The 12,778-nt window shown below is 40.9% G+C and overlaps 1 protein-coding gene across 2 annotated transcripts; it reads right to left on the reverse strand.

Moving 5' to 3' along the window:
• Window positions 1-359: 359 nt before the first annotated feature.
• On the reverse strand, window positions 360-12,751 carry vps35l (VPS35 endosomal protein sorting factor like). 2 transcript variants are annotated; one of them, XM_047377079.1, is made up of 30 exons: window positions 12,698-12,751; window positions 12,238-12,337; window positions 11,936-12,118; window positions 11,722-11,841; window positions 11,576-11,600; window positions 11,046-11,119; window positions 10,726-10,854; window positions 10,567-10,651; window positions 10,431-10,487; window positions 8,782-8,878; window positions 8,431-8,478; window positions 8,252-8,345; window positions 7,976-8,176; window positions 7,821-7,867; window positions 7,001-7,112; window positions 6,734-6,850; window positions 6,584-6,637; window positions 6,426-6,506; window positions 6,283-6,345; window positions 6,115-6,200; window positions 5,944-6,024; window positions 4,705-4,768; window positions 3,870-3,968; window positions 3,710-3,787; window positions 3,478-3,592; window positions 1,560-1,699; window positions 1,266-1,431; window positions 973-1,091; window positions 683-829; window positions 360-533 (listed from the first exon to the last, which is right to left on the reverse strand). In XM_047377079.1, the coding sequence occupies exons 1-30, from the start codon at window positions 12,712-12,714 to the stop codon at window positions 435-437; spliced, it is 2,898 nt and encodes a 965-aa protein (XP_047233035.1). In that variant the 5' UTR covers window positions 12,715-12,751; the 3' UTR covers window positions 360-434. The 2 variants fall into 2 exon arrangements, with proteins under 2 accessions (XP_047233035.1, XP_047233033.1); XM_047377077.1 differs by having other exon boundaries at window positions 683-865.
• Between the last annotated feature and the right edge of the window lie 27 nt (window positions 12,752-12,778).

The following is a 12,778-nucleotide window of genomic DNA, read 5'->3' on the forward strand; positions in this document are numbered from 1 at the left end:
ATGCTGTACGCTCTAACAAACCTGTGAGGTCTTCACAGAACAGCTGTACTGATACTGGGATTCAACCACACATACAGTAGGTGGGCTGTTTGCTCATTAGGTGACTGTTGAAGGCCACTGTTTGCACTTGATTTTATTTGGGGGTCCCAGAGTAAAGGGAGCTGAATACAAAGACAACACACTTTACAGGTTTAGAACACCATATATCCTTTTAGCTTGACTTCACAACTATGCATTAATTTGTGCCGATCTATCACTTAAAATCTATTTATAATTCTTTGATGTTTGTGGTTGTAATGTGAGACTGCAGCTTCAACCTGTTTTGGTTTGTTACAACACTGTGAGTAGAGCTCAATCTCTTGAGATTCAGTCTTTTTATTTACATTGATGAAAACAACTGAATCGTTTCAGGAGCCATTTCACGGCGCAAACATTCAGGTACGTGACTGTAGCACAAGCCTCTGGATTGTGTCTGACAGGTGGGCCATGTCAGGCTGCTGAGCCTGATGTTTGATGTACTCTAGAGTCCGAACCTGGAGCAAACACACAAGGACAAGATAAGTCAGAATAAGATTACTCTATGGCTGCTTTAAAAGCAAGTTTAAGTTCACTTTAATGATTCTATGATCTGAACAAAGTACAGAAACTTTAGAGCTGCTCAGTTTGTAAAATGCAAACTCACAGAAACCCGTGCCTCGCAGTATCCATGCTTGTGGCTCAGGTTCCACAGGTTGATGGATAGCTGACTCAGCTTGTTGTTCCTCAGATCACCATGGGCTAACAGGACCCCGAAGAGGGAGAAGGCCAGAGCGCTTTGACGTCGCACGCTCTGTTGCAGAGCCACAGGGGAGGATTTGTCAAACCCCTACCAGAAGGCAGTGCAATCAAAATAACCTTCACTTAGCACTGTCCACGTATGTGAAAAATAACAAGGCAAAACTAGAAGTGGGTGACTTCTATGTGTGATCTTACTTCATCCCGAGTGAGCACCTTCAGATGGTCCAAAATCTGTCCAATTAAAGTCTCGCACAGCTTGTTGATCTCTGACAAGAACTTTGGGTCTCCTCCATATAATGTCTCATTGGAGTCCACTGGGAAACACAAGTTAGATTCTAGCTGGATAATGCTTTTCCATACAGGTGGTTTGAATTAGAAGTGACATGAGCAGATCTGATTATGTGTGCAAATTAACCTCAGTGAAGTCTGCATATTACAATAAGGATATTATCTAAAATGCAGGACATTCTCTGTCTGTGTGTTTTTACCTTTGGGAATGGAATAGAGATAGGTTTCCTGACACATAGCCGCGAGCAGTGGCAGGGCACTGATGTAAACCCGCACTTTGGCATCACTGTTTTCCTCCCAGGTGTAGTCCTGGACCATGTTGAGCAGCCCGCGGACTAAGTAGAGCACCCCGTGCTCTGGATGGTCCTGGAAGCACACGCAAGGATTCATCTGACTTGCGTCTGATTCACCACTACAGTTCAATGAGCTGTCAATGCCCTGATTTTGGAGGATGCCAAATTTTGTTCTGTTAATAAATAAAATGAAGGTGTTACCGGGACAACTAGCAGCGTAGCCAAGAAGTTGTTGATAAAGTCCAGCAGGAAGCTCTCAGAGGATCGAAGCTTCCCCTCCACACTGATGGAGCGAGGAACCTCTGGAAGGATACTGACTGCTGCCTTTAGGAACGCATCCGCTGGAACACAGGGATGGAAATCGGTTCAAAAATGGAAAACACAACAACTGCAAAACTGTTCGTACTCCTTAAACTTAGAATGAAATTTTGATAAGAAGAAATAATTTATATACTTTGATATAGAACGTGAGGTCCAACAAGGCAAATAAAACTGATGATGGTTAGCTCAGGTCACAACAAAAAACAGGTTCGAAGGTTGCACTCATTTTTTTTAGGGGTATCAAAGAAAAGGGGTTGAAAACTAACATTGCTGATCCCACATGTCACAATGTAGAGGACACAGCAAGGGGAGGTGTTCTGGTCAGAGGAGACCAAAATCAAACTGGGTTAATGCAAGGTGTAGGGCAAAACTAATGCTGCCTTTCACCCTGAACACACAGTTCAAACAATGAAACATGGTGGTTGTAGCATCATGCTGTGGGGATGCATTCATTAAGCATGTGAAGGGAAGCTGGTCAGAGTTGATATAAAGATAGGCAAGTTAGATACTGGGCAGTCCTGGAAGAAAAACCTGTGAAACGTGAAGCTGGGGAAAGGTTACCCTTCCAGCAGGAGAATCACCCTAAATGATGGATGGGCAAAAATTGTATCAATACTATTATTGTGGGAAAAAAATGATAGGAATGCTAATTAATCACCTTGTGATAATTCCAATAAACTCTAATAAATTATGTTTGTAAATGTCAAAAAACTGTTAATTTGGTTCAGATACTACTGTTCCCACTGCTGGTTCCATAGGACCATCAATAAATACTGTGTTTATTTTGAAAATATGATTATATGCAATTATTTTGTTTCTGTTTAGCTGCACGTTGCACTTTTGGACACTACTGGTGTTGTCAAGTCACCTATATGATTATTACGTATTTGTTATTTTATATTAACATATATATCTATATATAGATATATATAGATATATAGATATATATAGATATATATATCTATATATATATATCTATATATCTATATATATAGATATATATATATAGATATATCTATATCTATATATATATATATATCTATAACTATATCTTAGTTATAGATATATATATATCTATAACTATCTATATATATATATATATATATATATATATATATATATATATATATATATATATATATATATTTTGTATCTTTATCTTTTGTTTATCTTTTATATTTTTTTATCTTTTTACATTTTTCTCCTCCATTCTCGGACGGCCCACAGCTTTCCCATATATTACTTGGAAACAGACTATCAGACTGACCCTGCTATTATTGGTATCCCTATTGGTGATTTTTAGCTCACAAACACTTCTTATGATGCCCTGCTACTCCTGACATATTGGAGCTGATAGCTCTTTATACAGAAACGTTACAGGGGGTTACAAATAATATCAGGCTTAATTTTTCAGCTTAAAAATATTTCTCATCTTGAATCTCTACTTTAGAAACTTTCGTTTGTATCCCTCCCGGCAAGACTTAAGTAAAGGAGGAAGAGTTACGTTCTTGCTTGGCAGCAAAGGATCATACAAGTACTTCTCTCCACTTCACAATAATGCACTACTTTGTGTTGGTTTATTACATAAAATCCAAGTAAAATATATTTAGGTTTGTGATTATAACATGACAACAAGTGCAAACGGTAAAATAGTATGAATACTTTAGCAAAGCATTGTAAAGGAAGACAGAAGATTTGGAAAAGTTGAAATAAGGTTGGATGGAAAACAAGGATGCAGCTGAAGTACAGAAAGAGTTCACATTCCAGCGTTAAAATCCAAAATGGAAGATCTGCTCACCCTGAGAGAGACACTGGTTGGCCAATGCGACCTGACCAGACAGCAGGTAGAGGTTGAGGCGACTGAAAATGCTGCTAAGAGACGGTATGCTGATGAAGCAGTAGGCTGCGCACGCCTGGACAGCAGGGATAAAAACAGACACCCATAAACAAAAACAAAAAATCTTTATCCAACTTCCTTAAAAGAACGTACAGTAAACCACCCTGAGACAAGAGTCGAGAGTCTGACTCACCCTGACAAAAGCTGCGGTTTTCCGGGAGTGATTCCCTCTCATCACCCTCCTGGTCTCCATGGCCAGCTGGTTCACCGTCTGGAAATAACAAGGTCACATACTGACTGTGAAAAAGCGGGCATTGGTATGTGCTGAGTGAAGATGGAGACTCTTTACTGACGTGAATGAGCTGCACCAGGACTGGCTCCAGGTTGCAGAATGTGGCTCTGGCCTCCACGCAGAAACTTAGCTGCTGCTCGAAGTCCCGACCGAAGGAAACCTGAATAGTGGGGTAGAAGGAGAGGCCACATTTACTAGCTCTCCTTGTAAAGAAGTGTATAAAGCCTTAAAATAAATCTGGATAAATTATAACTTTTATTTGATTCAGTATTCATTTATCCAGAACAGAAAGAAATATTTTTTTAAAACAAAACCATAGGGGGTGCCAATGTTGGTGCCTCTGTGCTCAACACTTTGTACAATCCCTGTTAGGAATACTAAGGGGTTCCGAGAGACGGCTAATTTTATGTAAAACCGTTATTTCTTATCATGGCATTTTCCTTAATGATTAAATGTAAATCATGTTAAAAGCCACTTCTGTGCACTTGGCATTCCTGTGAATAATGTGGCTCTTTGATTACAAACTAAGGCAGTTTGTTGTTTCCAGTGATATTCTGCTGGGGATCAATCCTGGGTTCTAAAATAAATGTGAAGGTTACCATTGATTAAACTAAAGCATTGCTGGTGTTCACAGACGTGTCTTAATAAAAATAGATTCCTATGATCAGAGGTGCTGATTTCATGAAGATGAGGCCAAAACAATATCCTGAGCACCACTGTCAACATCCTGCTGCCCCAGTAACAAAAACTATGGTCCATACACACTCCATAAAAATGACAGAAATGCTTTTATTCTTATTAAATTTGCTAAACACACTGAGAAAAATCTTATTCTGAGTAGTCTTTACAAAACAACTTTTATTCAGTGAACCTGAAGTAAAGCCGAGAAGTCTCACCATGCGGACAAAGCCGATGATCAGCAGAGCCAAAAATCTTTTCTCATCTTCAAGAGTGAGAGAGCTGCATGACAAAAAAAACCAAAAACAAAAGAAAAGAGAATACGTTACTGAGTGATGACTGGGATAAAATACACTGTATTGCCAAAAGTATTGTTCGTCTGCCTTTACACACATATGGACTTGAGTGTTCTTAATGGGATGTTTCTCACGTTCACCAGAATGGCACCATTTGCAGCTATAACAAGGTTTAGGAGTGCATTTGTTTAAATTACTGACAATTCTTTCACAAGTGCATTTGTGAGGTTAGACACTGGTGTTGGACCACTAGGCCTGGCTCTAAATTTCTGCTCAAATTCATCCACAATGTTGGGTTCAGACCAGGAATCTGTGCAGGCCAGTCAAATTCTTCTACACCGGGGGCACGGCGTGAGGCATAGCGGCAGTGTGCGACCCATATACAGAGGCCTTGGTCCTCGAAGCAGCCGTCCCTGATTCGAGTTCCTACCCCGGCGACCTGTGCTACATGTCTTCCCTTTTTCTTCACCTCACTTCCTGTCTGCCTACTTTCAAAAAAACAACAAAATCTAGGCCACTAGTGCTGCCAACTACAAGTTTCTCTATACTAAACCCGCTCATCCACATCTTTAAGGACCCTACTGTGTTCACTGGTGCTTGAAGGATGCTGGAACAGGAAGGAGCAAACAGTTACCATAAAGTAACGGGAACCATATTGACCCAATGCAGCCAACCAGAATGCACCTTAGTGATATTGTTGGTGATATTGTGCACTATGTACCTCAGCATCCTCTGATCCCACTTAATGACCATACATGGACTAATTATTAACGGGTGAGTTGCTGCCATTCCCAGTTGCTTCCAATTTTGCCATAATACCACTAACAGTTGACTGTGAAATATTTAGTAGCAAGAAAATTTAATGGCTGGACTTTTACTATGTTGCTGGAATTCACTGAGCTCCTGGGAGCAATGTTAGCAGAAGCCGTCTGCATGCCTAGGAGCTGGATTTCAAACATCAGTGGCCATGGCAGTGGTTGGAACACCTGAATTCAATTATTTGGTTGGGCAACCAAATACTTTTGGCAATAAGTGTATCTGCCATTAGAGAAATGGGCACATTTTTCTGTTAATATAGGTACAACAAAAAAAAAAGGCTCAACAGTAAAAATAAAAACCACACAAGTTAAACTTTAGAGAGGAAAGTACGGTTTAACCTACTTAACAGAGTCATGCATGGTTTTGCAGATGTGCAGCATGGCGTTGAGGATGACCGGGTCCCTGGTGAGCTCCAGCTGATGTCTGCAAGAAAAAATAAAGACAAATCCAATGACTTTGTTGACTGAACTAAATAAATTCCTTTATCCCAGTTAATTTATGTGTTGGTCTTACTTGATGAAGACCTCCATGATGGATTTGCAGACCTCCACCCTCACGCTGTCCTTCTGGAACATGTCGAGGAACGGCAGGAAGCGCTCCTGGGGGACGGAGGAGGGAACAACAGTCAAAAATGGAGAAGGTAAGAGCCAACGGTTTTGTCTAGTGTTTCCGACCACTAACCATGGAGAAGAGGGTGGAAAAATCGTGGAAGTAGGTGAGGATCTTCCTGATCACTGACTGCAGCTGCATGGAGAGCGGGAACACACCATGGTGATTACAAAGAAGATAGAAAGGAAAGAAACATCCGGTTGAAGCCAGCCTACCTCAGGGTAGGCATCCTCGAACGCTCGGTCAGGAGTCATGTGTTTAATGATGTCAGCCAGGACCGTGTTGACCTCACGTTTCTGCGAGGAAGAGAGTAAAAAGGTTTTAAACACTTAGAAAAGTGGACGCCATCGATTTCCATCCTAGTTTCACTTACAGTAAAGTGTCGGCAGGTGAACTCCACCCAGATCTCAGCACAGTTCATGTAATCCTACGAAACAAAAACTAAAATGAGTGAGTTATGATCTGAAACAAGTACCTGGCATAAGTGGTTTTGGGGGCTTTCTTTGCTTAGGAGTTACAGAACCTGAGGATTTCGGACTTTGGTGATGACCTTCCAAGCGTCGTTCAGGATCGTCAGCCTCTCAGACTCTGGAGGATCCGCACAGGCCAGACTGCGACCCAGAGATCTGTACAACAGATGCTGCACAGGAAAACAAACTAAAACGGTTTGTTCAAAGACCACAACTTGGACAGGAGGAAAAATTTAACCCACTTTGAACTAATTTATAAGTTTATTAAATGTGCATTAAAAGGACAGATGAGGATATTTCAACGATTTCTGCTCTCTGACCTTTGGAAATCCAGACTCGTCGCAGTCCTTGATCATACTGATGAAATCGGTGGCTCTGGTTGCAACAAACTCTGGTCTGAACGCTCTCATTATTGAGTTGAGAAGCAAGGCACTGTGGGGGAAAAAAACTGTGAAACTCGTGAAATAATTTTTAATGAAATATTTAAATGTTTTTTTTAGGCTGAAATGATGATACAACAAACAATGTTGATGAATTTCAAAATCTAGAGTCAGTGCACAAGCTTGAATTTACTATGGATTTCCTACATATATATATATATATATATATATATATATATATATATATATATATATATATACACACATATATATGTATATATATGTGTATATATATATATATATACACATATATATGTATATATATATATACATATATATATGTATATATATATATATATATATATATATACATATATATATGTGTATATATATATATATATACATATATATATATACATATACATATATATATATATATATATATAAACATGCAGGAAACTTGTATAGTTAACTTAATATTAACGTTTTTGTTTTTCTCTCCCATTTGGGGTCGCCAGAGGAGGTCAACCCTCTGCATATACTTCCTCACTTCATCCGTGATACTTCTCTGTGGTTTTCCCATACTCTATCTTCCCAGCAGCTCCATGCTCAATATCTGTCTAATATACACACCTTCCATCCCCTAAACATGTCCAAACTGTATTCACCTTGCTTCTCTAACGTCTCCAGATGGCTCAACCTGACAACAGACGGTATAGAGCAACCCATTTTTTTATCATTTGGTGCTGGATGTACTTACTTATTTGCCATCATCTTGCATCTCTCCATCATCTCTGTTAGAAGTTGCTGATGTGTAAAAAAGATGGGAAGAATGTTTTTTTTTTTTTTTGTGCCAAAGGCTTTTATTTATCCGATATCTGCTGCTGTTATGTTTGAGTACAAACAAGTAATTACCTCTGGAGCTCTGTATGCGATACACTGCAAGATCCAGTTAATGGCGGGTGAGTAGAGCGTAAGGTACACCGGTACTTCCACCCTCTGTATGTGCAGCTGCTTCTGGACGCTGTCTCCACTGATCTGCCGGAAGGTGGTGAGCAGGTCGAAGAAGTTTGCGTTTAGACTCTCCTTCAGGTGTGGGGCCACCTCCATGCCCACCTAGATTTTAGAAAGGCATTGGGTCTGAGCAGAAGAATAGAGGGTGGAAAGAAATGAAGTGGAAAGGCGACTCACCCTGCAGAGGTAAGCTCTGGCATACGAGGCAACAAGAGGGTCTCCGATTCCACGGATCATGGCGGTCAACCGAGGAAGGGTCTCCTGAACTCCTCTAGAAAGGGTGAACGAACAGCAACAGGTCAAATTACAGAAGTTTTATAAGTTTTCATAAAGAAGCAATCTTGGAAGAGACTTACAATTTGCTGAGGAAATTGTTGCACTTCAGAATAGCAGTTTCAACATATCTAAGCTCAGAGGTTAAAGAGTCACACTGATCAAAAGTTTAATACAACTGTTCGAGTCTTTTTCTGTGGTTCCCAAACAAGGATCATCTGCTTCCAAGTGAATCAGTAAATAAAACTGTCAAGAGCAGAAACCAGGTGATAGAAACTCTTATGTAAGCCATATGTAGATCCTTCCGCACACTCTATGGACATGTTTTCTGATATCCCCAAACAGAAATTCTGACCTAGAAGTTTGGTTTTTATCTGAAATCAAAGCAGACTGTATGAAAAGAGCTCCTGGAAGCAGAAAGTGGTGATGGATACAGCCTGGGCAGCAGCTCTCTGATGGAGGCGATCTTGAAGAACCAGTTAAGGCACGTCTCCTTAGCCGTATCGTTCACATCTTCAGCTGTGAAGGAGTCTGAGGCAGGAGGTACATGAGAAAAGCTTCAAGTGCCCACCTAAAGTATTTATACCCCTTCATACCTTTAGCGTGTTCAGACTGCAACTTGATTGCATTTTATAGGGAGTTTAAATGACATACCAACACAGAGTGCTTCAGAATTGTGAATTTGAAGGGAAATGACGCATGGTTTCCAAAACGTTTTACAAATAAGAATCTGAAAAGTGTGGCGTACATTTGTATTCAGCCAACCTGAGTCATAACCGCTTTCGTTAAAATTACAGCTGCAAGTCTTTTGGGGTACGTTTCCATCGGGTTGCACTTTTTGCCCATTTTTGTTTGCAAAATAGTGGAGAGACTGGATACAGAGCGTCTATGAACAAACTGTCAGACTGTCAATTGGATTGATATCTATACTTTGACTGGGCCATTTTAACACCTGACAATGCTTTGATCTAAACCAGGACTGTATGATATAAGGAAAACATGTGGCAATAATGGTGAATGTTCCTGTTGGTAATGGGGTGTGCTTGGAGCTCAGCTGCCAAGGAGAGATGGAGCGGCTGTTCAGAGGTTAGCAGCAGGTAAGAATGATGGGCACAGCTGCTACATCTACTGTAGAGGGTTTCCTAATGACAACAACAGAACATGTCAGTGCCCTCCTAAAACATTTTTCTGCTTTGTCAAACAATATGAATAACCAAAAAGACCACTGGCATAGAGCCTGAATCCATGGAACATTTACATTTTACTACTCTTTACTGAAGTCCAAGCAGTTCTTGCAATACTACTATTGCATTCAGTGATAATGTGATAACAATGTCTTTTTCCATATATTGTGCAGTCCTAATCTAAACCATTCCCACACTGCTCTGGCTGTATGTTCAGGGTTATTGTCTTGCCTGAAGCTCCATTCTTCGTCCCATCAACTATGACCAGATTCCATGCCCCGGCTGAATTAAACCATCACCACAGCATGATGCTGCCGCCACCATGTGTTACCATGGGGATGGTGTGTTTAGGGTGGTTTATCTGCCACGCATAGTGTTTTCCATGCAGGACAAACAGGTTTTTGTCTCCTCTGAAGAGAGCACCTTTATTCACATGTTTGCTTTGTTCCCAACATGGTTTGTGGCAAAAATGTTGCTTTAAACCCCAACCATTCTTTGAATTTTTCCCAAACTTTCTCCCTGAGCTGACTGCTACCTTCTTTGGTCCTTATGATGTTGTTTGTTCTCTAATGTTATTAAACAAAACCTCTGATGGTTCCACAGAACAGCTGAGCTTATCCTGAGATTAAAATACACACAGTAGGCAGGTGACCTTCGGAGGCACTTGGATGCACTGGATTTCATTTGGAGGCATCAAAGTAAAGGGGTCTGATATCAAATGAACACTACACCTTTTGGATTGTGATTTATGTTGGTCTAGCATTTAAAATCCCAATAAAATAAATGGAGGTCTGTGGCATTAACGTGACAAAAATTTGAAAATGTTTAAGGGGAATCTTACCTCAGAAGCTGGCAGGACACACATATGTGTGTCCTGATTCATGCTGAGGTGTGCTTACCTGGCAAAGGTTTGGGGTCTGAACACATTGTCCAGATTCTTTCATACACAAGGCGACCTACGAACAAACAAGAAAATTATCTGGAACCTTGACAACAACAACTGATAAGAAGGAAGCCGGGAGGAATTTTACGCACCAAAAGTGTCGAGGATATCAGTGATGAGGACAAACTTGCTGGGGTAGAACTGGATCACAGACGTGTCAGACAGAAGCTTGGAGCACTGGAACACAGAGCACAAATCAGTGTATCTAATCCAGAATAGGATCAGTCTGAGTTTCCGGCACTTGCATTTACCTGGATGACAATTTTCAGGGCTTTGACCTTCTGGTCAGTGGACCAGGCCTCCTTCAGGGACTGGTTGAGCTCCTCGATTCGATTAGCATAATCCTGTTGAGAGAGGTTCAGCAGCTGCCTCTGGGAACCCTGATAGCCGCACAAACATTAAATGATCAAATTCCAGCTCTAACACAGCTCTGTTCCTCATATTTAGTCAAAATGACAGACAAAGATAAAGCATTTGTGAGCAGCAAAATGAGCAGGTGAAGCACACTACTACTAAAGTACTATCAGTACCAGAGTACTAAAGCCTACTACGAGGTTGCGTGCAAACCAACCTCCTCCAAGTCATCCAGCTCCTCCAACCGAGTGCGAACTTTCTCTGAAACAGCCGATGATCCTGGATTGGGAGCTTTTCATTGTAGACAAGAGACACTTATCAACTTTCAACTGAAATCTAAAATTGTTTGCAGCTTTATATAAAGAATAGCATGAGTAAAAATGAATAAATCCCAAAGTGTTTTCGTTTGCTCAACAGATGGATGCAATGCAGGATGTTACCCACTATAACCAAATATTGCATTTCTGCAAAATTAGAAAAGGCCCAACATGTTTCCTATATTACTGCAACACAAGCCCACATCATGATCCATCCTCTCCCATGCTTATCAGTTGGAGCAGTTCTTTGCTTGAAATTTTGCCTCCTTTCTACCCCAACCTTTGGCTTGTTGTGGTCAAAATGTTCCAAAACTGTGTGTGTCAGTCAGCAGGACCCGTTTAGTTTAATATCAGTATTTTGAAATATCTAATGTCGTTCTTTGTAGTTTAGAGTTAACATGCTGATGAGAGAGAGAGACGCCAGTCTAACCTTTGTCAGAGCCCATAAAGAGATTCTGCAAAGAGAAAGACAAACATTTTGGTTTTAGCTTTAAAACGTTACCGTAGCAGAGTGTGAGTACATCCAAGAAGCTTTTACTTATGAATCTTCTAATGTTCTGAATATTTTGGACTCACAATTGAGAGTTTTTCAGTGGTGGTGAACCTGGCCAGGATTTCTCCTCGTTTTGTTGACCAGGGCTCAAAGTCTGCTCCAAGCACCTCTTCCTCTTTATTTCTTTTCTTCCTCCCAAGATCCTGGAAGCATAATATGTCCAGTCATTTGGAGCTTATAAGAATATGAAAAATGTCCCTCTCCTGCCTCTTCTGCTGGGTCAGCTTGTGAACTAACCCCAGTGGAGCTGCTGTGGGACATGGCCGACGTCTCGCCGGAGGAGGCAGCAGCAAACATGGACAGGGGGTCTGTCCCATCCAGCATGGAGCTGAGAGGGTCCGCGGGTGCTGAAGAGGAGGAGGAGGATGACGATGAGGTGCTGCCTTTACGTGTTCCACGACGGGTCTTGGTATCTGTGACCTGGATGAAATAGAAAGGGTCATGACTTATGTCACGAAAGGACTGCGTGGATTAGACCAACAGGTTTAGACTGTACAGCTCATCTGCGCACAGGCTAAACAGTAGGAGGCAAGTGATACCATGATAGGTTTAAGAGGATGGTAGTCTCCGAACTCGACAGGGACCGCCTCATGATGACACCTCTGCAGCTCTGCCTCATAGTTACGCCCACGAGAACGCCTGTTTGCACAACAGAAAGACAGATGGAGCAACTTCATTCATCAATGAAAACTACTACAGTTAATGCACTCAGTGGTTATTAGATTATGTATAATAGCCAGCTTACTCTAAAACCACAAACGGAAAGAAACGTAAAAAACTATGTAGAAGCCTGATGCCTCGATGAATTACGGATTGTCGTGTTATGTCTTTAGCGTGATTTAGCCAATAATAATTAAAAAAAAAACTGTAGAACAGGGTTAAAAATACACCGCTAATAGTTTGACGCTAGATGTGTATTAAACGTCGCACGTTACAAATACGCAAGCAACAGCTCAGTGTCTATAACTACAGGTTTCATCAGAAGAAAAAGCATCTTACCACTGCACCGAAGCCATTTTTTACATCACATGACACTGCACTTCCTGGTTCAGGCTGAAATTTGGTGACGATTTGCTTTCG

Source organism: Girardinichthys multiradiatus, chromosome 10 (assembly GCF_021462225.1).
Source record: "Girardinichthys multiradiatus isolate DD_20200921_A chromosome 10, DD_fGirMul_XY1, whole genome shotgun sequence".
Taxonomy (NCBI): domain Eukaryota; kingdom Metazoa; phylum Chordata; class Actinopteri; order Cyprinodontiformes; family Goodeidae; genus Girardinichthys; species Girardinichthys multiradiatus.

What these genes read in the sequence shown, in the direction of transcription:
- vps35l (XM_047377077.1), bottom strand. An exon ending in TGATATCCTCGACACTTTTG is followed by an intron (nt 10,488 to 10,566) that starts GTGCGTAAAATT and finishes GTTTGTTCGTAG; the next exon opens with GTCGCCTTGTGTATGAAAGA. An exon ending in TCGAGGATGCCTACCCTGAG is followed by an intron (nt 6,346 to 6,425) that starts GTAGGCTGGCTT and finishes CTCTCCATGCAG; the next exon opens with CTGCAGTCAGTGATCAGGAA.